Source organism: Anneissia japonica, unplaced genomic scaffold, assembly GCF_011630105.1.
Source record: "Anneissia japonica isolate Jap-2015-1 unplaced genomic scaffold, ASM1163010v1 scaffold581_len1011336_cov187, whole genome shotgun sequence".
Taxonomy (NCBI): Eukaryota; Metazoa; Echinodermata; class Crinoidea; order Comatulida; family Comatulidae; genus Anneissia; species Anneissia japonica.
Window position 1 is genome coordinate 217,457 of NW_022723686.1, and position 25,502 is coordinate 242,958.

The 25,502-nt window shown below is 33.7% G+C and overlaps 1 protein-coding gene across 1 annotated transcript in view; it reads right to left on the reverse strand.

Annotated features, from left to right (window-relative positions):
• LOC117112335 (calcium uniporter protein, mitochondrial-like) overlaps positions 1-25,502 on the reverse strand; it is a 52,775-nt gene that overhangs the window by 5,423 nt on the left and 21,850 nt on the right. Inside the window, exons 4-5 of the mRNA XM_033255409.1 lie at positions 12,228-12,398; positions 1,903-2,015 (exon numbers count right to left, since the gene is read on the reverse strand). Of these exons, the coding sequence (XP_033111300.1) occupies positions 1,903-2,015; positions 12,228-12,398 (284 nt within the window). The remainder of the gene's footprint in view (positions 1-1,902; positions 2,016-12,227; positions 12,399-25,502) is intronic.

The window sequence follows — 25,502 nt, forward strand, 5'->3', positions numbered from 1 at the left end:
TTGCTTGCTTTGTTTCCATACAAAAGTTTTTTGGTGCTTAATTTGCTTTTTTATATGCTTTTTGATTTATCTGACTCCTTTTTCAGAATATTTTTTGTTTTGATTTGTTAGTTAAGTTTTGCTAGTTAAGACTTTTTTTCACCATTTTCTCTTGTGTAATTTGTATGACCACACTATGGCTGTGAGTGCCACCGATGCAAAGGTGTAGTGTCACCAAATGAATAAGCAGGAGATAAAATAGAAACTAGGGATTTGGTATTACAGTATTGAGTAAAAAATAGGGCCTACTTAAATTAAAGAAAATACCAATACATACCAGTACATCCTCTAACATTGAATACTGATGGTTAATTTCTATTCATGAATGTTATGTGTATTTGATGGATTTAAACAAAATTTTATATTCATATTTAGGCAAATATACACAACACATGCAGCAAGAATTGTCAATAGCAACTATATCACTGTCCTACTCGTAGCAGACAATCCAACACAAGGCAAGCATACACAGATGATTCTTTACACAAACTAAATCTCATTATGAAGTTTAGGGGGTGGAGTTGTTTTGATAGTATAATACATACTCAAGTATCGAAATGCATACCATCGTGTCGGGATTCAATATTTCAACATTACTTATGTCATCATCATAATAATCTTATCTTAGATTAATCAGTGGATCTTTCGAGTTGTTTTGGTCGTGAGAAAAAAATCCTGCAACACTCACATGAATTGAACGTGGACCTTGGGATTGGAAAGCAAGGATCTTTACCACCAAGCTATTCAACTCCATTTATGTTTATTTATCTTGTATGTACAGCTTTGCAGTTTTTTTAAATTCCGAATAGAAAGGTAGGTTGAATGTTATGTAGTTGACTAGTGATGCATTACACTGTATGAAGTAGGTCTTCACAACATACTTAGAATCATTCGTATGCATATACATCTTTATCACTACAGCATCTCTGATTTCATACAGTAAAATTAAAATATAATGATGTGATGGAGTTTGAATTTCAAACATTGGCACATGAGAAGCTAAACTCCCCCTGGAAAAATTACAACGAGAAAAGAATTTTGAATGCAGCCACCTGATCAACATCATCTATTAAAAATCATACTTAAGTCTGATGGATAAATTTGGTGTTTTTAGAATGTTTTCAGACTTACAATATTTTCAGAATACCATGCTTCATGGAACAAAGCTATTAATTTGGCACTTAAGTATTTAATCAAATATTCTAACATGAATATTTTATGAGAGCTTTTCATCAATCATGTGTATGTAGTTCGTACAGTCATAAACATCTCAGATTTATGAGCCTCCTCTCACATTCATTCTTCATGCATTTATGAGCACTTTCACACATTCATAAACTGCTCGTATTTACGATTTGCTTTCATTTGTAAAAGCTTGCATTTTAGGAGAATCCCTTCTTGCATTCATAAACTTCTTGGCTTGATGCGCATTTTCTCATAAATCAAAAGATTTTAATTCAGAGCATATTCTTATGCAAACATTCATCAAATTCTTTAAAAGATGAGCATCTTTCTCAACTTCATAAGCTTCTCACATTATCTCGCAAGCAATGAGAATTTTGTATTCTTCCATGCATCAATCAATATCTCATTCATCAATCAATATCTCATTCATAACCATGTCAAACTTACGAAAATCTCATATTTACTGTATACTGGGCTTCTCGCATTATGAATTTCTTACAATAATTATAAACTCATACTTGCGTGTCTACTCGTAACCTTAGCTAATTCACAACTTTCAAAAATATTTTCAAATATGATAGAACCCAAAGTACAAGTGAACACAGAGTGAATATAATGTACACGAAATGAAAACAGGTAGCAATTAACACTTCTGCATTAAAATCGGAGAAAAATCACCAAAATACCTGCTTCTGGAGGGCTGACCTCAAACGACCTTTCATTTATCTTAAGCTTAAAGTTTTCTTTCATCAAAACATCTATACTGGTTGATTTAGCTACCTTGATTCCATCTGAAAGACAAAACAGACAGTTATTTTAACAAATTAACAAATATTTTGTTTGAATAGTATAGGCCCAAATTATTTTAAATCTCACAGGCCAAAGAACCAAAGATATACTACAATACTGGACAATGCAATCAGAAATCTGTTATGAAGAAATAAAATACTATGTTTGAGATGCCTATTTTGTTAAAAAGAAATTAAGTTTGGCTAGTATGCAATAAAAGTGTAATAGTTGCAAATGGCTGAATGTTACATTAAATGTACAATAAATAATGCTGATGGTAAAATGAGGATGTTATGATGACTGACTTTATATTATTTTATAGCCTACAGGTTCATTGTATTATTTGACTTGTTTGTTATGATAATTTTGTACTGTACATGTAAAATCAACATACAGTAATTCTTGACACTGATATTAATTAAGATGACGATGACGAATATGATGCTGTTGACATATAATAATGATTTATTTATTTATTGCACCCCAACATATGTAAAATGCCAATTGCAGAATGTAAATATATTTAAATATATTTTAAAATACAATATAACACTATTTAAAATGTTAAACAATATTTCATGAAAAAATTATTAAGAATAACAAAGAATATCAATAAAAAAAACAATACAAAAATCACATCAAAAAATGCAATTACAATGTTAAACATTAAATAAAATGATGAGATGATAAATTAAAAATTGAATTAAAAAAATAATGTTCTTATTTCTAATGCAATTCTCTTTACGATTAAACTATTACAGTACATCATCAGTCACTTAATGACGTGTGCTATACTGATGAATAAAAAGTATAGCCGCGTTTATTCTGTACAGTATAAACAGCAGCACTTTTGAGACTAACAATATATAATTTATTCTCTAGCTCTCATCCACACAGTGGACTTCATTAGGAAACTGAAGACTGTGCTATACTGTACATAGACAACCAACACTTTTTCACAACCCCTGCTAGCAATACTGTACCTTTTTTGGTCCTCCTAATCCACACATCCGAATTTCAAAAACTGTACTGCACTATGAAAAACATTTCTATCAATCATATTTTCTTGCATGCAAGTTTGATTAGATAAGATAAGGCTCAATAAACAAAAATATTAGTTTATTGCCCTTGTATTGAAAAAAATATATATTATTTTTTTTACTATTTATTTATTTATTTAATTATTTTACAATAGTAAATAGTTAGTGGATGTTGTTTGTTGTATCTCTATCATGTTTTACTTTGAATATGCACCAGCAAACAATCTAAGAGTAATTTTTTGCTTTAGCAAAATTAAACAAAATGAAAACCTCCCTCCCTCATCACTTTTCCAACCTAAAGCAGATAGAGTGATAACTAATAATTTTTTTTTATAGGACCTAAACTTTATTGTCACACTCACAATCACAACAATGTAACAAGCAATTTTGTTGCTTAATGCAAAAACACCATAATACTGTACATGCCAATAAACTATAGTAAAAAGACTGAAAAAAAAATCACTTGACTATGGTAACAATTATGACATCTTTTCATATTCATTAATATATCAAGTTTATGAACATCTCGTTGTATTCATGAACATCTTACAATAATGAACACTTCATCATATTAATGATCGTGCCAATTTCATCAGTCTCATCACATTCATGATCATCTTATATTCATGATCATCTAATCACATCCATGACACCCCCTCCCCCCACTGATATGGGAGAGAGTCCTCCAGCCTATGCCCATACATGAAGCCAGTTTTACAATGCTTTGTGCTAAAATAATATTATACATTCATGATTATGTCACATTCATAATCATTCTCATCAAATTGATGAACATCTCACTGACCTTGTCAAATTTATGAACATCTCAACAAATTAATGATCATCTTAATACTGTACATTCATGGTCATTCTCACAACATATGGATCTCATCAAAATTTATGAACGTCTCATCACATTACTCTATTTATCTTGCCAAATGTATGAACATCTTTATCAAATTAATGATCATCTCAATACTGTACACTCATATCACCTCATCGCATTCATGACCATTCTCACAACATTATTGATACCATCAAATTTATGAGCATCTCATCAAATTAATGACCATCTCAATAGTGTACATTCATATCATCTTATCACATTCATGACTATTCTCACAACATTATTGATCTTATCAAATTTATGAGCATCTCATCACATTACTTATCTTGTCAAATTTACAAGCATCTCATCAAATTAGTGATCATCTAATACACTGTACATTTATATCATCTCATCACATTCATGACCATTCTCACAACATTAATGATCTCATCTCATCAAATTTATGTTCAAAAATCTCATTACTACTGATCTCATCAAATTTATGAGCATCTCATCAAATTAATGATCATCTTAATACTGTATTGAACATCCATCTTATCATATCCATGACCATTCTCACAACATTATTGATCCCATTATATTCATGAATGTCTCATCAAAGTTATGAACATCTCATCACTAATGTGCTTGCTAATGAGGCCAAAATCTACTAAGAACCATAAAAAATATGCCAAAAATTTACTTATTAGTAGGTGTTAAATAGGCAATAGTGCTATATCTACTAAGGATGATAGACCAGGGAGTTGTAACTCCCTGGATAGACTACTGTATAAAGCTAATAGTTATAGAGCTATATCTACTAAGACATTGTAATATGTGTTACTTTCTCATCAAATTTATGAACATCTCATCAAATTAATGATCACCTCACTACTGTACATTCATATCATCTCATCACATTCATAACCAATTCTCATCACAAATTGATCTTCATCAAATTCATGAACATCTCATCACATTATTGATCTCATCAAATTTTTGAATGTCATCAAATTAATGATCTTGTAAACATCATGAACATTTCATAAAATTCATGAACATCTCATCACATTTATCAATATCTCACCATATTATTTCTCATCTCATCACCTGATTGATAATCTAATCACCTTCACAAGAATCCTCAGTCCAACATGGTTTTCAATGGAAAGTCATTTCTAAAAAGTGCTATAGTGTAAGATGGGTATTGAGTTGTTTGCAAACCAATCTCCATAGAAGGGATTACATTTCAAGGCCTAGCAACATACAGTAGGCTTGCACAGCAGTCATCGAAAACAACAACCATATTTTCAGCTTACGATATTTCAGTTAATTTGTGTAATATATGGGCTTTCAAATAATTATCTGCTCATCTTTTTGATTTAAATGCACCAGATCCATAGCATTACACCATGGAAACACAGAAAGTAAAAAATCCATACACCAGCTATTAGGATAAAAGACTATGACGAGATGTTTACGAATTTGAATTGTAATCTGTGGTTTACAGTATTTTCTACCTACTGTACAGTAGCCTCGGTTCCAGACTATTTTAAGCCATCAGACAAAACAGCCTTGTTTTAGTTTTTAACATTATATTTTACTTCATTTTTTCTCAATAAATTTGTTATCTACAAAATATTAACAGTATGACATTATTTTGTAGATAACTAAATAATGTCATGCTGTTACTATTCCATTTACCTTTAAAAGGGCATTTTGGCAGGTTGGCGAACCAGGTTTTGCCAGGGTCTTATCTCAATATCGCAATTAAACTTCAAAGAAGAAGAGTCATTATCACAGCAAGCATTGCTGTTTGTCTATAAATTACCAGTATACTAGTATTTAAAAACCAGGCTGATAAGTTTTTAAACCTGTTGTTCATAAATGTTAGGCATTTTTATTACCTTACTGTAGTTGTAATTTAAGATAAAAATCATAATAGATACGTTTTTGAACTTTAAAAATCAATAACTAGAAGTTACGACATAGTTTTTGATTTATTTGTGCTAGTTTTTCTATAAACTATTCACAACTAATTAGCATCACTGTTAATCTTGTTACAAAATTCCCAGAAGCAGCAATTAATAAAGATAAGAAGAGATCGGCAAAACCTGGTGCAAAAATTAAAAATTTGGTATTAATAATGGGAAGATTCTTCATGTATCATATTATATTACTGTACAGTATATTCTTAATATTTTGAGGGTCCCCAATCACCAGTGGTTCAAATAAATAAATAAATAAATAAATTTAAAAACGGTGACATGTGTCTCTTTTAACCTTTGAACCATTTGCAATTTGGTACAGTACCCATTCAATTTGTAATTATTGCTTCTTTCTTTATTTGATTTAAATTATGTATTTGTTTATGTTGCTTTATCTTGTCACCATCTAATATATTATTCTTTTACTGGTACAGTACCATAGAACACACATGTGCGATAAAACAGAGATGTTAACCATGAGATAAAATCATTTGTATGGAATACGTACAGATGGTATAATACGAAATAATGTTTCAAACCTTGGATCAAATCTTGAAAACCCATATCAACTACTCCAATCAACAGAGAACTGGTAATGAACATTTCAAATTTCATCTACTTTAATTTCATTACATGTTGCTAGCAAGCTTAATTAATAAGAGTACTTGTATTTGTTAAGATCACAATCAATTATTCCATCTGAGAACCAATCAGAATCAAGTAAACTAAAAAAATAAATTATTACAGTACTTTGAAATTTGGTGATGCATTGTTAACGTTTATTGTAATGAAATATAATAACTGGTCACCACTGACAAGTTATATGTTGAATATAATTGAATTCTTTATGGAAATTGATCAGTATTTCATTTATTATTCCTTTACTATACAGTACGTCTAATTCACCCAATGATAAATGATAATACAAACTGTTGACAGTACACTATACACCTAAATAGATCCTTGTAAACTTGATTGATTGATAGATTTTATATCATATGATACTATGGGTACTTACACCATGTACTGGCAAACTAATCCCTACTGTATTTATATCTGCATCATTCTTTGTGAGATTTTTACTTCCAATGCATTTGTTGTCACAACAAATTCTGAGCAAATTTAAATAAAATTCTTGCTAGCTTTAGGGTCATCCATTTTCACCCCATCGTTTTCTCAATAGTTACAAAAATACACAAGGAGAGGGCAGTGTACTACTTTTATGAAACAATATCTAAAAAGCAACAGATGGACTGATTAAATAAACAACATGTACAGTACTGTAGAACAAAACTCTGAATATTAATGACAGGGAGGCTATGATTCAATATTTTGACCTTTACTGGGTCATCTTCTTTCCTGAAGATGGAAAAATTTGAATATTCGCTCTATAATAATTATCATAAATATGACAATCATCATTCATTAATCTTGTGGGGAAGATTTGGGTTTAAAAAAAAGTACTTAATGTTGTTGAGAGTTTTGTTCTTATCAATGCATGCTTCTGCTTTGATAATAATATTATTATTATTATTATTATTATTATTATTTTTAAATGCATTTCCTAGTACAATAGTTAATTTCTGCATCATAAGAAATATCATTAATATTTTCATTGTTATTATTATTAGGCCATTTATTGTTAATAGGATTTTTAGTCTCATTACAATTTGTATTATTTTTCAGTATTCAAACCTTTCTGCCTCTGTTTATTAACTAGGTGACTTGGGTGTCCTGGCAATGGAATTCCACTTTGCCCCATTTTAGTGTTACAGTAAATCCCATGTCACCGGTTTAACTCTTTTCCACATTTAGATTTATGAAAACAAAAAGCACTACAGGCTGTTTGATGCACCCCTATTTACAAGTTCAATGGGGTTTCTTGGAGGTTCATTTCATCATCTTTATTATTTGCATTTATTTTAAAATTCATAATTTCATTATTATCTAATCCTTTTATTTGTTATGTTTATGTGGAATTTATCAATGAATTAAAGAGTTTGATTGATTGTTTGATTGATTGATTGATTGATTGATTGATTGATTGATTGATTGACTGATTGATTGATTGTGTAAAAATATTCACCTAAAAATGGATGATACTGTACATCTGGCTCACCATAAAATAAATTTTGAATGTCTGCAAATATGAAAGAGCAAAGCATTTGATCGAAATCCCAGTCTGAGGCAAGCTTACTACTGTATGAATGATGAGGTGGTAGTACGAATTAATGTACCCACTGCAGTATTAAATAATTATTTTAAGGTACACAGGAAGCCCGTGACAGAAAGCAAAGCTCTCCTTGATTGCTGACATGCTGAGTCCTGCAGATATTTTAATCAATTTCTGTCCACTTGTGATGTTACATCAATTATCATCATTTATCATCACTGCTTGTGGTGTTATTTTAGTATTAGATTTCTCATGTAATCTTTAATCACAGATGTAGCTGAAGTCCGCAAGTATGTAGGGAAATTGTGAGCTTAGACTGTGTAGGAAATGTATTAAAGGTTTACTGATAAAGTTAAGACCTTTCAATACATGGCGCATGTTAAAATTATAATTATACAATGTTCATGCTTAATTTTTTCGCCGTAATGTATCACATTGCATTCAGGCTACACTACAACCTGAATGCTTCATATTCCATGATAAACACCAATGCTTTGAATATTTCATGCTACAACCCCATCCTAACTTTATAAAGAACTACAATGCTTCATACTTCATGGTATACTGTAGTACACAACCCCAATGCTTTATTTTATACTACTGTACAACAATGCTTCATATCTTAAGTTATAACCTGCCTCAACTTCAAAGACTTTATATTTTATACACAACCTCAATGGTCGATATAACATGCTACAACCTTAATTATGCTTCATATTCCAATGTTTCCATCATACTACAGTAGACTAGTGCTACAACCTCAAAATGTTCTATAGTCATGCTTAGACTCAACATTCATACTACAAATGAAGCAATAACTCTTATTGCATCACACATGTCTTAATGTGTAAAACACCCACTTTATAACCACACTCAATGGTACTCAAGCCATAGGCCTAACAGTACACCAATACCAATCAATTGAAAATACTGCTGTCAATCACAAATCAATTAAGTACAGAGAATGTTTACATATTGATTATAATGCAACCTAGCATATAGCACTGTTTATACACAGATAAAGTGAGACTTAGTCCTAACCAATGATTGGCTATAATAACAACGAGTCCAGCGAACAGGCCTGGCCCTACTCAGTACTCTGTGTAAAAACAATATACCATGATTTATGTCCAGAGCTATTCATACAATATTAATGCCATTTACTCTCACCATAGAGGTCTGTTTCTTTGCTCTATGCTCTCACTGAATTATTTATACATCATCAGGTTGTCTAGTACTATTATCATAGTAATGACTAATTAATATTCTGATTGTGTTTTGTGCTAATTCTCTCTGGCGTGGGTAGACTTTTGTCACTGAACTACATAATAGGACAAAGGAAGTGAAATAAAATTGTGATGGCCCTTCTTAATTGTTAGTATTTTATATATAATTTTATGTTACTTTTATTATATTATTGATCTTTCATATTATAAAGTTTGTTAACTACTGATATCCAGTACTGACTAGGCTATAGAAACATGTCAGGAGTTATGTGTGGTGTAGTAAATCTACAATAGGTTGTCAAAGAAATTGACCAATAAAAGAAAGCCCTAATTTGCATATCTAAGGGTATAAATTGGGGTACAAAATGATATTTGGGGAGTCTTATTCCATCTGAAGGGATGCCATCCCTTCAGATGGAATATACTGATACTGATAGCTTTCTCCATCTTCTTTGCTTGAATTATAGATATGTGTGGTAATTCTCACTTTTATTATGCTGTCTTGACCACTGCCTCTGATTATCTTTGTTTTACTGTTATGTTTTAACTTTGACTAATGTAAATAAATTTGTATTTAATTGTACATCTGTTGCCATGATCTCTTTCTGTTGCTACTGTATCAAATGTTTAGCCAGGCATTTGCCGTAACAAAATATAAAACTAGTTGATAAAAATACAAAAAAGCGTTGGCACATATTATCAGTAGAATGTTGACAATTCACCCTACAGTACATGTAACTACAGTACACATGCAATCTCACAATTCTGATTCACTTCAGTGTTTAAAAACAATGTCTATCTGACCTTTGGCCTAAAAAATGAGAGGGAGGAAGAATATTTTTCCGGCAAAGTACTTCAAGGAGCAATAAAGGAAAACATAAAATGCTGATGCCTGCCATACAGTACAGTTGAGCTAAACACATTTCAGTGATCAGCAGTCAATGGAGCACATCCAGGGATAGGAGTTTTGCTGAAGTGGCAAATACTGTACATTGCAGCGGCGTAGCTAGGTGCGAAAGGGCCCCAATGAAACATTAACTGCGAGCCCTTTGTTGTGATAGAGGAATTCCCTACAGTTCTCAGAAAATTCATCGTAAGAATTACTTCTTTTACCCCCTACTCCTAAAAGCAGCCTATTGTAGGTTTAGTAATAAATACTAATGATTATCAGATTCGTAACTATTTTAAAAGAGGCATGTCTCAGCAGCTGTTATTTTAGACTGATCAGGAAAATTGATTGCATACAAGTAAACAATTGCAGTGGCGGGTCAGGGATTTCCAAATAGAGGGGCCAGGATAATTTTCACAGGTGAAGTATGAAGACCACCTAGCCCCACCATGGTTGGGGCTAAGGTTAAAAAAAAATTATGAAATACTGTAGCACTTCTAGATGGCTGGAAATGGCACTCTCAGACTTATTATAATGAATATAATTTCACATTTTCCACAATTTTCTTAAGATTTTCAAAAAATACAGTAGGGGGTCGGGCTGGCTGGGGTTCTCTTGAATACATCAGTTAATTGAAATCAACACAGTAATCAACAATTATAATCCTCTAAAAACCAAATATTATTGAGGGGCCCCCTGACCGTTTCTTCTTCAAAATTAAAGTTGGAAATTATTTTAAATTATTATTTTTTGTCTATTTATGAATGGGACCCTGGGCCACAGTGTTTTGCACTGGCTTCACTGCCCGTAGCTACGCCACTGGTACGTTGAATAGGCTATTATGGATACTCGTTTCATACAACAACATATTAATGTAATCCTACCTATTATCAAGGCAAATTTACTTGACTAGAATGTCTTAGATTGTCAACCTGTTTTTTTTTTGTATTTTTTTTTTTTGTTTGTTTGGGCTGTAATCAGATTGAATGATGTTTCACATGGTATTTTAGCTGACTTTGGCATACATTGTAAATTTCATCTAAATTCATGTCATATCATGTCACAGTTGGTCATCTTAGAATAACACCTTTAATGGATATCTCAAGTGGCTGAGTGGTAAGGCAGGGTCAACGCTAACTAATACAGCCTTAGGCTATGTTCACACACACGGCGTAAGAATAAATCATATACATTATAACTAAGTATAATGCAATAGAAAAGGAACCCCTTTACCATTTCATTTATAGAGAGCACAGAAAAGAGACCAAAGTAGCTAATATATTGCAATCGTGATTGGTCAATCTCTTGAAATGAGGTCAAATCATTCAAGCATCACTGGCGTTAGCTCAGTGGCGTTAGCTAATCTGGGGTCTGCAGGTAGCGTTAATAACGCCAAGGACGTGGTGTAGTGAGTGGCTTCAACAACGCCACTGCCTAGTTCACACACAAAGGCGTACGCTACGCCAGGCTTAAGCCAGCCTTAAGCCAGCCTTACGCCGTGAGTGTGAACATAGCCTTAGAATCAGCACTGTTGAGCCTAATTCCTCCATGGTTTGAGCATGGAGGAATAATCCTCCATGGTTTGCGACCTTCCTTAATTAACCAGAACCAAGTCTCCTTGGATGAGGACTAAAAACCCCATCTCTGGTTTGGTGCACTTAAAGAACCCATTGCATCTTTTGAAAGACTAGGGGTGTAAGCTTATTGCTTTGTTTCATTCCCTCAAACCTGTCACTGCTTATGTTATAAGTAAGTAAATATCCCGGGTTCTTTAAGGCGTAGGGCTCCTAGCTTTAGCTAGTGACAGCTCATAGTTTTCACATCACTGGTTATGGGATATTTTCCTATCTTATATTGCCTTAGTCCCCTGTCAGGAGACTAAGACAGGCTAAGCAAATTTTGTCACAAAATTGATGGCTGGTTAGATAATTAGAAAATAAAGCAGTATTTGTGCAGTTCATGTGGCAGCCATGCATATTTATAATCTATAAATTCACTTGGAATACATCTTGAAAAGATAATTTTCCAAACATCTCACTTTATTTCAATTCTAATGCACATGAACTCACCGTTATTGTACACAGCAACTGTCTCAACACCGCCATCTTCACATTTTATGTGGTTCATAAAGTCTCCAACATTCTCTGTAATGGGCTTCAATGTGAACTGACATAGCTCTTGTCGTGATGGTAATGGAACTAATAGAACAGGTAAACCGTTGCGATACTCACATACCACACCTAAATACAAAAAGTAATCAAATGAAAAAAAATTGGTTAACAGACATAATTTTGTAACAGCACCAGAAATATTAATCTGAAATGTAAAGTATACAACTGATACAAAAAAAGTGGATATTACTTGATAAATGATAGTGTATTTTTACACTTAATTTCAAACTGTTTGTTACAACTAACTAACATCTTATTATTTTAATAGAGTTGTATACTAGTGTGCTTGTGAATATTGGTTTTAACTCCAGGGTCAGTCCCTAAAGGTCAAACTACTGTACTAGGATCATTCATCAAGTTTGCAGGTAGCATTGAATAGTATGATACTGTACCTACAAAGTGAATAAAATGTATAGTAGAAGTGACAGACACACACAAAAAAAACAGCATATAGCACACTTGAATACAGTATACTAGTAAAAGGAGAGGCATCACCCTTTCAACTACATTGACAATGTCTGCCGAGACAATAGTATGCGATTGTTAAGACATCAATATTAGCTACAGGTGATAGCATTAGCTCAACCCGCCCTCGATAAACTAACGTTACATTATCTCACTATATTAATTGGATTAACACATTATCAAGGATAAGTACTGAGTGTTTAACACCGGTCTCCTTTTCAATTATAGGTAAACAGATTAGTTGCCTTTTTTATGAGGTTTTAATTGTTCTTTACCGCCGAATGTGCAGTATTCTAACGTTAGTTTATGGAGGGCTGGTCGGCCTAATGAAAATTTACTGGAAAAGTGTGAATTCATCTCGAACAAGGTTAATGAAATTAGCTGAACATGACTGTACTCATGACTGCACTCAATTCCTCTTTTAACAAATCTGGCAGAATAATAAATAAATTGTGATAAACTACCATTATTGTATTCATTTATCTCTGAAGTCATTCATATTTTTAACAGTACCTAGATAAAAATAAATGTCTTTAAAAAATTATTTTTAATAGTACAGTTCCTAGACAACCAATTGTCAACATTTTAGCAATGGAAACTGGCACGGTTTAGTGTAATTCCTATACTGACTGTACCACAACAAGCTATATAAGCTAGTTTCTAGCTTAAACATGGCTCAACTATGTGTGTGCACAAAAATCATGAGAGAAGGTTTTTGTGGTCTAGCCATTTTAGCTACAGGTTCAAATCCTGCAACAGACACTTTTTTATTTTTAAAAAGGAACATTTGCGTTGAAGGGCTACTGTATGTTTTATATGATGACATCACTATTTAGGAGCACTAAAATTATTAATTTGTTTATACACTTCCCTCTAATTAAATATGGCCCTCCAATAAAAGATCACCACTGGTCAAAGACCAAGGATATTTCGGCAGCCAAAGTGAATGCCTATATTGTTAAAATATTTTCTAATAATACTATAAAGAGCAAAGCTAAAGACCGTGAAAACCTAAAAAGTGGTCTTTAATTAGAGGGAGACCTGTTTGATGTACTGTATATTATAGATCAACAACAACTCCTAACTCTGCTACTGTATAATGTCGCAACCTTTGAATATGCGCCACAATGTAGGCCAAGTCACGTAGGCCATGGCTACGGAAATTCTTCTTACTGTACCTTCTCATACAGAAGTAGCAAGACTATACAACATTTATGTACAGCGATTGGTCTGTGACCAGATAAACACTCTAATTTTAAATCCTATGTTTTATTTGATCAGCATATTTCGGTTTGTATGTTATTCTTCAAAAAGCCAGTAATTTGATGAACTCGTCAATTTAAATTGTTTTATAGCCCAAAGCTATATGTTGATCTAGAATAGAACTAGACTTCAAAGTGATGCATATTTTATGGATGCAGATAATTAACGATTCATTAGCATGAACAGCCCAACATGTGAATGACACAAACACACAACTATCCGAGAAGAAATATGCGGTACGTTGCATTTTGATATGCACCATAAATTTCCAGAAATAGAGCTGTGATGTACAACTTGGTTGTCGATGCTAGTGATCTAGGAGCTTAAGTTAGGTTCATGGATTACTTTCCATTGCTTCTCTTTTCTCGTTGTTAAGCGCCTCGGGGCTGTTTTAAAATATGAGCAGACTACGTAAATCCAACGCCATATTTTCGTGGATACAAAAAGGCAGTAGATATTATAAAAATATCCGGTATGCCAAATTTTGGCGGGAAAAACAATACCAAATTTTGCAAGTTAAAATATGTGGTATTAATTTAAAATTTTTGTTATTCAAAAACTTGAAAGTAATTTTGGCCGGGTCAGTGGGGACTGGCAGCAGCCAGTATGATGGCAGTACCAACATGTTGCGGTCACATTATACTGTACCTCCCCATATAATGCAAGGGTTTGTGGTGCCAAGATATCAGATATATACTGACCTGACGCTTGCCGAATTTAAACCAGGGTCTTCAGCGGAGACATTCTCCCGGCCAAAATCTTAGATAATGGATAAAATATGCAGAACCGAGTACAGAAATGATAATTTTGAATTTCAGATGACTGAAAATATAATATTTTGGAAAAAAAATTGCCTCTAAATCACTGATAATTTCTTCTAATTTTTGTTATCAAATTGCAAAAAAACCTTTAAAAATTGTCATAAGACTTTTATTGATAGAAATCAACTGAGAATGAATGCTTACTTTTATGATGTTTTAGGGCAAAACAAAATGTTTTACTGATTTAATAATGTATATTTTAAACGAACAATCAAGAAAGAAGGAATACGAACTTGAAATTAATGAACGCACTCTCATACTGTACATGAGTACAATTTAATAAGCAATTAACAGAGCTCCGCATAGTACACTATAGGAATTAAATTATTATACGAAGGTTAGATTTAATGCTTGAAAAAATTTCCTGAGGCCTGTAAGGGCCGAAGGAAATTTTTGAAAGCTTTAAATCTAACTTAAGTATAATAATTTTCCGTTAGTACACGATGCATGCTCTACTAATTGCTTTATAAACCAATTGCCATCTTTTAATTTTAGTTTTTGACAACCAACTGTTGTAGCAGTCCTCGGTTGCTATAGTGATATGATCAGTATACTGTGTGCGTATTTACATTTATTTGTGCGTATGCTGATTTGTGCTCCTGCAGTATGTGTTAACTACACATCAGCCATATAGCAGTACGATTACGATGAATAACTATTGTAATTTGTACTGTGTTAAAAAGAACTTGTTTGTAATGCTATTTTGATAGACTTTCGTCAAAGAAATAAACATTTCAGCAATCGAGAGAAAATACAGTCGTTGACCTTTTTTGTCGGTGCATGCTGACAGGTAAAAATTGTGCGATGATTTCATAACTAGGCTAGGCTACGGCCTAGTAGGAGGAGAGCGTCTCAGCGGCCTCAGCCTGGCCGTAGGCCTATAATACGTTCAATTTGTTTTGTTTGTGAGGGTCCATTGATTCAATGAATTCCTTAATTGTTCATACTTAACATTGAATTTGAAGTAACTTTCTTCGGGTTCTAATTAAGCTTGCTATACGAAAGAAATTTTCAAGTACAATCCAATTTTCATCGCGGTGCGCGATGTCTTTGTGGTGACAAAAATGAGGAATTTTTTTTTCACACGAACCTAAATAAAATCAAGCCAATCATCCACTAATTGAAAAATGATTGGACTGTGGGGGAGAGGCTAATAAAATTGGGAGTTGCAGTGACATCATGATTGACTTATAATACCTATTACTTAATGATACTCTTGGGAAGAAAAAGAATTAAAGAATAAAGTTTAAATAAAATGGACAAAATTTAAAATAGTTCATGGTACCAGAGAAAAAATACAAGATGACTTACGATCTAAAGTTAAAAACACTGTACAATATACTCATTTTTATCTATTAGAAAGCACCACTGGAATTTACAATTTATTTACTGTTTACTCCCTTGGAAGCAGAAAGTAATATCAGAGGCTATTCAAGGAAGATTATACAGTAGTCCTGTCGTACTAAAAAATAATCCAGTACAAGCTACAGTAGCTGTAGATTTCTGCTCTAGGCTAGCCACAGTACAAACTTTATTTTTATGACCTATATTAATAAACAAGGTAATTAAAATAAAAAAAGACAGCCTGATTTAATTAAAATTATTCCAGAATGGATGTTTATCTTGGTGTCTAAATCCCTATCAGCAGAGGCATCTCAACATCATGACTATGGTATGTTTACTTGGTTTACTGTTAAAGATGAAATTAATTATAGCAGTCTTACATTTCCATGTACAGTTCAAAGTGAGCAGGCAGCAGAGTTCTATGCATGTTGACAATCTAAATTCCCTGAAGTCTCCATATTTTGATTGGCTGTCACACATACAACATGTCTATGTACAGTAAGTGCAGTGTCAAAATGTACAACAGGCACAAGTATCACAAACATACTGTATATATAGAACTGTTACACATTGACAGAAGAATTTTCTCATGTTGCAAATGCTTAGACCTCAGAAGTGAGAATTGTGTCAAAGATACTAATGTCAAGATAGAGCACTCGCATAGCAAAAATGATGCGGCGCCCTTTTCTTTTTTTAAGGCAAGTTTACCTATACACTATACTTGGTCCAGACGTACATGCCGCCCTTCTGTTGCGAAGTAAATCCAGATGTATGTGGCGCCCTTCTCTTTCCGCTAATGATGGAAAATTTATCACTAATCAGAGTCCAGTCATACGATTCTCAATATTCAAGACAATTTTATTGTCTGAAAAACTCAGAAATTACATTCCACTGGCAGTGTTACAAATGTCAATAAAAAGTGTCTGTCATTTTATTCTTTTGGTTTATTTATGCCTACTTGTTTGTATCTTATGGATAATAGCAACGTTTTCTACCTCCGATTGTACATTTACCTTGATTGTACCAGAAAACAAGATTTTTCAGTAAGAAGAATGCTCTACTTTATACCAAAATAAATCATTATGGCCAAACTAATAACTCACTAGCATACCAAATGCTCTTTTCACAAGAGCTGCACATAAATCATATTAGTGTAACCTCTGGATTAAGAGGAGGCCACCATCTTCATTATGATCCTGGTCAAGCTAAGATGCTATTAACCTCTGTAATAGAACTCCTTCTACATTCCAACAATCAGACTCAGCATATTATTTGGATACAGTACTAGAGAAGACTGCCTCTTGGATGTGACCTTCATCAATTGAAGGAACAAAACTGAATACAGTAATAGGCGTAGGCTCACTACAGTAAATAGGCACACCTTTCTCTGCAGGCTGGGCATGGCAGAAAATTAGTTCCCAGTAAAGTGAGTTAAAATCTGAAAATGACTCCAGACTGAAACCAGCCTACTGTATGCCCAGTGGTATTACTGTCATGTGGGATTATTCATAATACATTTTTATAAAAGTACTGCTCTACACAACCATATCTCATCTGAGCATTTTTCCATATTATTACACTAGTTTCTGGAGCCTATGGGCGAAATTCCATAGAAATATACAGTTTATCAGCGCATTTTGTACTCAAACCTCCTCAGGCATGGTACCCACTTTACTCCAGGGTGGAGAGAGAAAACATGGATAAAGTTCCTCACCCAAGGACACAAGCGACTTGCACAGATAACTTTCAAACCCCTAGACCTCAATTATTCTGAGCCACAACCATTGCGGCAACTGCTTCCAAGCTTGCCTAGTATTTCTAAGCATTATTAAAACTGAAGTGCAAGGGGAATACAGTAATATAAAAATTACCTTGAATGAGAAATTAATTACCACGAGATAAATTGTGTCAAGTGCATACACAGAGTGATATAAAAGTTGTTTTTCAAAAACCATCTTTGAGTACCATATCGTACACAATTATGCTGGTAGTGAACTTGAGTTAGTCACTGTATATTAAAATACTTGGCGTTCAAATGTTTAAACAAATCGCCCGCAGGGGGCCAGGGCCCCCGTCGGGGGACAGCTGGCCCCCGTCGGGGAAAAAAAGCACAATTCGTCCGGGAGAAAAAAATATTATATGTATTTTTTACATATTAGTAGACTCTAAAATCGATCTGTATCATCACGTAAAATCGCGTACGTCAGTCAGGTTGAGGTGTGTGTAACAACTAAATATTGTAATGAGCTTTAGTTGTTAATTTATGAATATTAATTGAGTCCAATGCAGTTTTAAACGATTTTATATTACGTAACATCCGAATACTCTCGCTCAAGCAGTTCCATTGGGAATTGACCTTGGGTATAATGAATGATGGTAGCAGTCTTTATTTTTTGGAATGACCTTGTAAACATAAGCACTGGATTGCCTGGTGGCAATATGGTTTTTTATTGGGATGTTTGAGATGAGACCTAATGTTGCTTGGTATGATCCCATGCGTTTCCTTATATATTATGGTTAGGCGCAATTTTATCCTTCTGACCTTTAAGGTTTCCCACCCTAGATTTTAAAAAATATTTGTAATACTTGACTCGCGCTTGTAATCAATAACTGTGAAACGAGCTGCACGATTTTGGATCTTCTCCAACTTGAAACTGTCTGACTTGTGATAAGGATCCCGAATAGCTGAACAGTACTCAAGTTTTGGTCTAAACCAATGCCTTGTAGGCAATAGATTTTGTTTTTACATTAGTTATAGATATTTGTTATGTAGTACGTACAGTATGCCCATCCGTATGGCACTGTATCCTTAGGCAAGACTTTTTTTTTATAACTTGTTTCGGGAACCCGCCATCCTCCAATAGTGATAATTTATAATAAAAATTAAATTTTATTTTTGACCAATTAGCGCACCTGCCGCCGCGAAAAACTGTATATTTTTTTATGCCCACGTTCGCTGCCTTAAAATCTCCAAAAATAAGATGTGTGTTATCTTCCTAATTATATAAAGTTAAAGCATTTAACTATCCCATTACTACACTGTAAATTTACATTCAAAAATAACATTTTATTTTTATTTTATCCTCCGTTGGGATGTTTTTGCCAAAACTATTTGCTAAACAAGAAAACAAAACTTTTTATTTCTACTTTTTCCGCCCACCTCTGACGAAAACAAGGAATAAAAGAAGTCTCTTCTTATCAAAACATTAGAACAAATCTAGAAACTTGCTTTGCAATTAGGTTTACAGTATATTCTAGTGGAACTTTTTTCATACAGCAAAAATTACTTGAATATAGCAAAAGTTAGTGGAGAGGGCTTATACTGAGGTCTGTAGGCCCTACTTAACTTGCTATAGCAGAACCCCTCCTTTGGGATACTACTAGTGGACACTTTTTCGGCTGAGAAGTGAGGGAAATGAAGCCTATCCTTTTACACTACGGCCAACCACTATTCAGGGGGACGCGTTTGTTCGGTCTCAAAATGTGTCTCCTATTAGGGTTTTATTGTTTTTGATGTTGTAGAGCAGAGCCACACTATGGTATGCCAACCAATGCCTTTTGATGATATTAAAATCATAACTAAATAGAAGCTACTTATAAACCATGTACAGTACTCCTGCACTGTACTAGTATTACACAATTTGGTTTTAGATTTCAAATTCCACTCTTGCAAGGAAAATCTAATATAGATAGAAATTAAAGTAGGTGAATTTCATATTGCTACATGCTTTTTAAAATACTATCCATCATATTTTACAACATATATCTTAATAGCATGCATCTAGATGCCCCATCACTCCTCTGCAAATAATACTAAGTGATAGATGGATAGATAATATATCCTACAATTGTAAAGCCTATAAAATCTTTATACTGTATTAAGACCATGTTGCAAAAACACTTACTGTAGCTTGGTGGTGGGTGGTTCTTTGTATTTAAGATTGTCTGCTCCCAGCAAAACTCATAACCTATGCCTTTTGTGTTGGCAATGTTGAGCCCAATCACACTTTAAGTACATAGGCTCAGGGCTGCCTCAGGACCGGACCAGCGTTGGTAATTTTCAAGTCTGAACAATAAATAAATGTTAAGCCAGCCCTGAGCTTACCTAAATTTAGTCCAACTTTTGACTTTCCGACACAGGTCCCACGATGCTGGATCTAGGCCTGACTTGAGCTATGCTGGATCTAGGCCTGACTTGAGCTATGCTGGATCTAGGCCTGACTTGAGCCGACACAACTTCATATCTGAACGTAAGCCAAACCTGGGCCAGCCCAAGTTTGCTTTGATTGCAGTCAACTTTGACATCTTACCTACCATAACATTCATCCAAACTGACTTGAGCGAAAAAAAAACACTCATTGAGAAATAAATTGATAAGGAAACTGTAGAACTACGGTTTTTGAATATAAGTTGTTATATACTGTATAAGGATTCTATGCCTATCTTATTTCTGACAGCCTATCTTATTTCTGACAGCCTATCATACAAAGCATGCAACATCACGCACCACGTTGTAAAAACATAATAACAGAACAGCAAATACCATGTGATACAAAACTTACGCATGGATAGTTTGGCAGATTATGTGTGCTGCGACTTTCTTTTCTATAGTTGAATTCCAATAAAAAAAAAATATTACAAGCTCATAAAAACTCTTTTTATAACACACATATTTTCACAATTTTTTGTTTTAAAATCATACCACTGTATAGTGGTGTCATTCTTTCTGTGAACACCAATCTAGAGTATTACAATAGCAACAGTTAATGAATGGAATGCATTTCAATGGTGTGAAAAACACCTTGTTTATATTGAAAAAAGAATATGGAATTTTAATGAGCTATGAGAAGTGCACCCTCAGGTGGCACAAACAAGCATCACTACAGTACTAAACATTTAACTATGCAATTACTAACTTGACCTGACATAAAAATATGCATGTTAATTAATAGGTCATGTATATGTCATAAAAAGATCCTGAAAGTTGGTACTCGGTAGGGTATCATATCAAACATATTTTATATTGACTTGAACTTTAAATCGTACAAACAACACAAAAGTAATTCAAAGAAGCAGGACCGACTTATACAGTATGTTATATTTTTGTAACACTGTATTTACGATAAGACCATAAAAATATACAGTAGTAACAAACAGCTGTCTGACTTTTATAGACTTCTACAGAGGTCTGCATTCCTAGAGGCAATACCTCACCTGACTCTTTCTTCCGTGCTCAGGGGTTCCAAGTTAGAAGGAGTCATTTCCGGGAGAGGGAGGGACTTTCACAGATGTAGGGTCTACAGTAGACCACCTTTAGACCCACCCCATGGTTGAAACAGAGGTAAGAAAATTTATGATTATGGCACCTCTCAGATAACTAAATAAATTAATTAATTAATTTAATTTTTCTGTTCTATCCCATTTTTCTTTTATAATTTAAAAATATCTTGGGGGACTGGGGCAGCAGCCCAGCCCCCTAACACTGGTTAATGAACTTTCTTAACACAATTAATTTTATTTTGCTTCACATAGTGATCCCAATTAGCACTGACTTCCATTAGAAAATTGATAATACAGCAGTTCAGAAAAAATTTGAATAACTATAATTTTGCGGACATAGTTGATTTCCAGGAGATTCTTGTTTGCTTGTGGAAGTGACGGAGGCCGTCCTGAGTTCCGGAAGACTCCCGGGAGTTTCGGGAGACTTGAGACCCCTGCCTGCTTTTTCCTAGCTATCTACCAATGATTTTAGTACGGTAGTTTAAAGGTAGAGTTGCCTTAAAAATTGTGGTCCAACTCAACTGTATAAGGGTCTTTAAATGTCCGATCAGCCGATAAGCACTCTTTTGTCTGTTGAAAAACAGAGACTGGGCGGACCAGTAAACTGAAGTAACTGTCTACTCTTTTTAAAGGATGCTCTGTGTACTTTAAAGTACACACAAGCCAGTTGTGTACACTGGGCTCATGGTTTAATTAGGGTGTCTTCGAAGACACACGAGCACAGCAACTGAAACAAACAAAGGTGTGGAGTGACAACAGACTCACACCAATGATGACTTTAGACACAACCGCACAAAATTACTCACTCGAGTATACAGAGTTCCCAAAACAGTGTCCCATCCAGGTAGTAACTGAGTTAAACAGTTCATAAATTCAATTAATTGATGAAAACCTGAGTTACATAGTAGTATGGCCAAAGCCTCTGGTGGTGAAGTGGGTGATACAACCCGAGATAGTCCCACTACCTGAGTCCCACCATGGTTGTGGCTCAGGTGAGAACATTTTTAGAATATGTACTCCTATATGGCCGTAAATTTTAAACACTGCAGAGATGAATGAAACAAAAAAAAATTACAGTCCACTTATTATTTAGAATACAGAGCATACAGTATTCCACTCTTGTCATATGCAGAGATTTATGCATAAAGAAATGCATGATTTTTGTAATACAATTTTTCAAATGCTGACAGGGTTGCAGGAAAACATTTTTTCTGCTGTATTCTTTCCATAAACATGGGCCATATTGAACACTTTCAGATTAATGGTTTTAACATTTCAGCTGAAAGAGTGAGCTAAATTGAATCTTCCTCCAGTTAAAACACAAGCAGCGCAACAATGCATCTGAACCAGGGATCAAACCATCAGGTCATAACTTTGAATTTGAATCTGTCTTGTTAGTTTGTAACTTTCTAAAATATTCTGTTCTTAAAATTAAGTTCATAAAAGTACTTTGAAACTATATTTCAAGAAAGTAATTCGATGAACAATTGCTTAAAGCTAATTTAAAGCTACATTTACACTAGACATGACATGACAACGGCACGATGACATATCATAGCGTGGTTATATATTCTTTAACATTAAGTGCAATTTTATCGTGTCATTGTGTCTTTATCGTGTCTAGTGTAAACGTAGCTTAACACGGATTACTCTAGCCTTTATGCTTTAACAGACAAAACATAAGCAACTGTAACCTGCATACAACAGTTCAAAATCAGACAAAAATAACAAGTGAATCAATTAGTAAACTAACAATCATGCTTGTTCATTTTTTATAGCACAATTCTTGCATATTTTCTGCTGTTTTGAAGATAAACAAAAACAATAATAATATTAGGAAAAAGCATAAACAGTACAACAATACTATAGATAACATGATACTACAATGGCCTGCATAGAAATGTACTTAGTAATTCGTGTACTGATAATTTTGCAATCACAAATTATAAATCAAATGCGGGAAGCACAAAACAAAACTGTAAACATAAATAGAACAACAATCAAGGTAGTACAATATCCACAGAAATGTACTGGTACCTCTTGAGCTCAAGTAGAGATGGACCTTCATGCATAATGACAGCCAGTACTAATTTACAAGTTCTATTTACAATTTTTCAATGATGTATACAAATGCCACGTGACACAGTGGTCATAAATGTATAACTATGAATAGATGAGTTTTCTTCCTTTTATCAAAGTTAAAATTATATTTAAAGATGTACTGTACTATCCAGTCAAATTATACAAAAATACCTAAAAAAAAAAAGAAATTTAAAAGAATCAAATAATATTAGTTGCCACCCAGAAACAGATTACCAGCCGATTTATGGATTTTTGTAGTAAAATGTCTATAAATCGGCGAAGGCAAATTTTTTGAATATGTTTTCAGGTGGAAGACAATAATTTATTAGATGCCAATAAATAAGCTATTCTGCATCTTATTTGAATTTTTAAAAGTAGGCATACTGTATTTTTCTGTTTTTTGACTGATAGAAGACCTACAGTACATCTTTAAAAAAGATTGCTTTTTTGGTAGGCCCTACATCCTAGGGTTCAATCTGTTAGAGAAAAATCTGATTAAACATCTGCAGAATGGGCCTTACCGCTAAGCCCCGCCCATCGCATATTGGTATATCACAACAGGTCCCACATTGGGATGACATGTGTTTGTAGGGCATGCATGGATTACTGGCCCTGTTCTGATTGGCCAGTTAACTTTGATTGATACTCTAGAAAAGTCTACGAGGCGACATCATACAGTACCATTCGTCTTGGTCAAAATATTTCCGCCATGGTCAAAACAATATTCCACATAATTACCATGTACTATATGTTTTAAATTAGAACGAGAAAAGGTTTTAACAGATTTTATTAGACAGTGAGACTTTGTTGTATTATGTTTAGAATGGCGGCAAAACAAAGAATGAGTCTGCTCATAAACTTTAATGCAACATCTACTCAAGCATTTTTATTACTTAAAAGATTTTTTTTTTCAAAACCATTGTTGCATTTAGTTTTTAAATCTTGTGGATTTCAGTTGAGAGCAATTAAATAATATTACGCCATGCATCTTCTGAATTTAATGCATCCATCTCCAAAGTACTGTAGTTGACTGAATCAGTGCTTTTATCTGGCATTGAAAGAGTTACTCTCTTCAATAAGCACCAAAATGGGAAGCTGCTCTACATTTTAAGATTCATGCCACTTATTAGATATTATTTTAGTTTTCATAAATGTCACAGCTATTGGGAGCACATGTCAAATATGCCTTAATGTTTTGTATCATGGCTTCTAACCAATTTCTCATGGGAATCAATAAAACATGTATAACATTGCACCTTGGTACCAATGCTGTAGCCAAGATTTTCAAACAGTTCGGGACAATATCAGGGCGGACCGACTTTACGCATAAATTCAGATAATGTGGACCCATTTTCTTAAAAGTTTACCATTTTACGCAAAAATATGAAAAATCTGGACCCATTTTCTTAAAATTTTACCCATTTTAGGCTAAATGAGAAAATCGGACCCATTTTATTTATGAAATTGCATAATTTGGACCACTTTTTCCAAAATGTGGACCCCATTCTTTGTGGACCCATTAGAAAAATTGTGTGGAACTGTCCCAACAGCAGGCTGCGCCATTGCTAGGTACTGAATATTCACATATCATTCTAACACTCCAAAAATTAGTAATATTGAAACATTTGATAAGCATTTCTTTTGAGGAAGAACTGCACTGAAGCTTCCAGAATTGTATAATCCAGCAGCGCTTTGGTCGTTTACAGTATCAAGATTTTATGAGTTTTAAAGGAAGTTTTTTTAAGACATCTGCATACTGTACAATAGGCCTATGGTAATGCTGTTTTACAGTATGTGTTCATCGCTTTTATTTACCAGATGTGAATTTAGCTTTAAATAATAATAATAAGTAACATTTATAAAGCGCTCTCGCCAGCAAGCTGATCCCAGACTGCATGCAATCAATCATATTTAAACA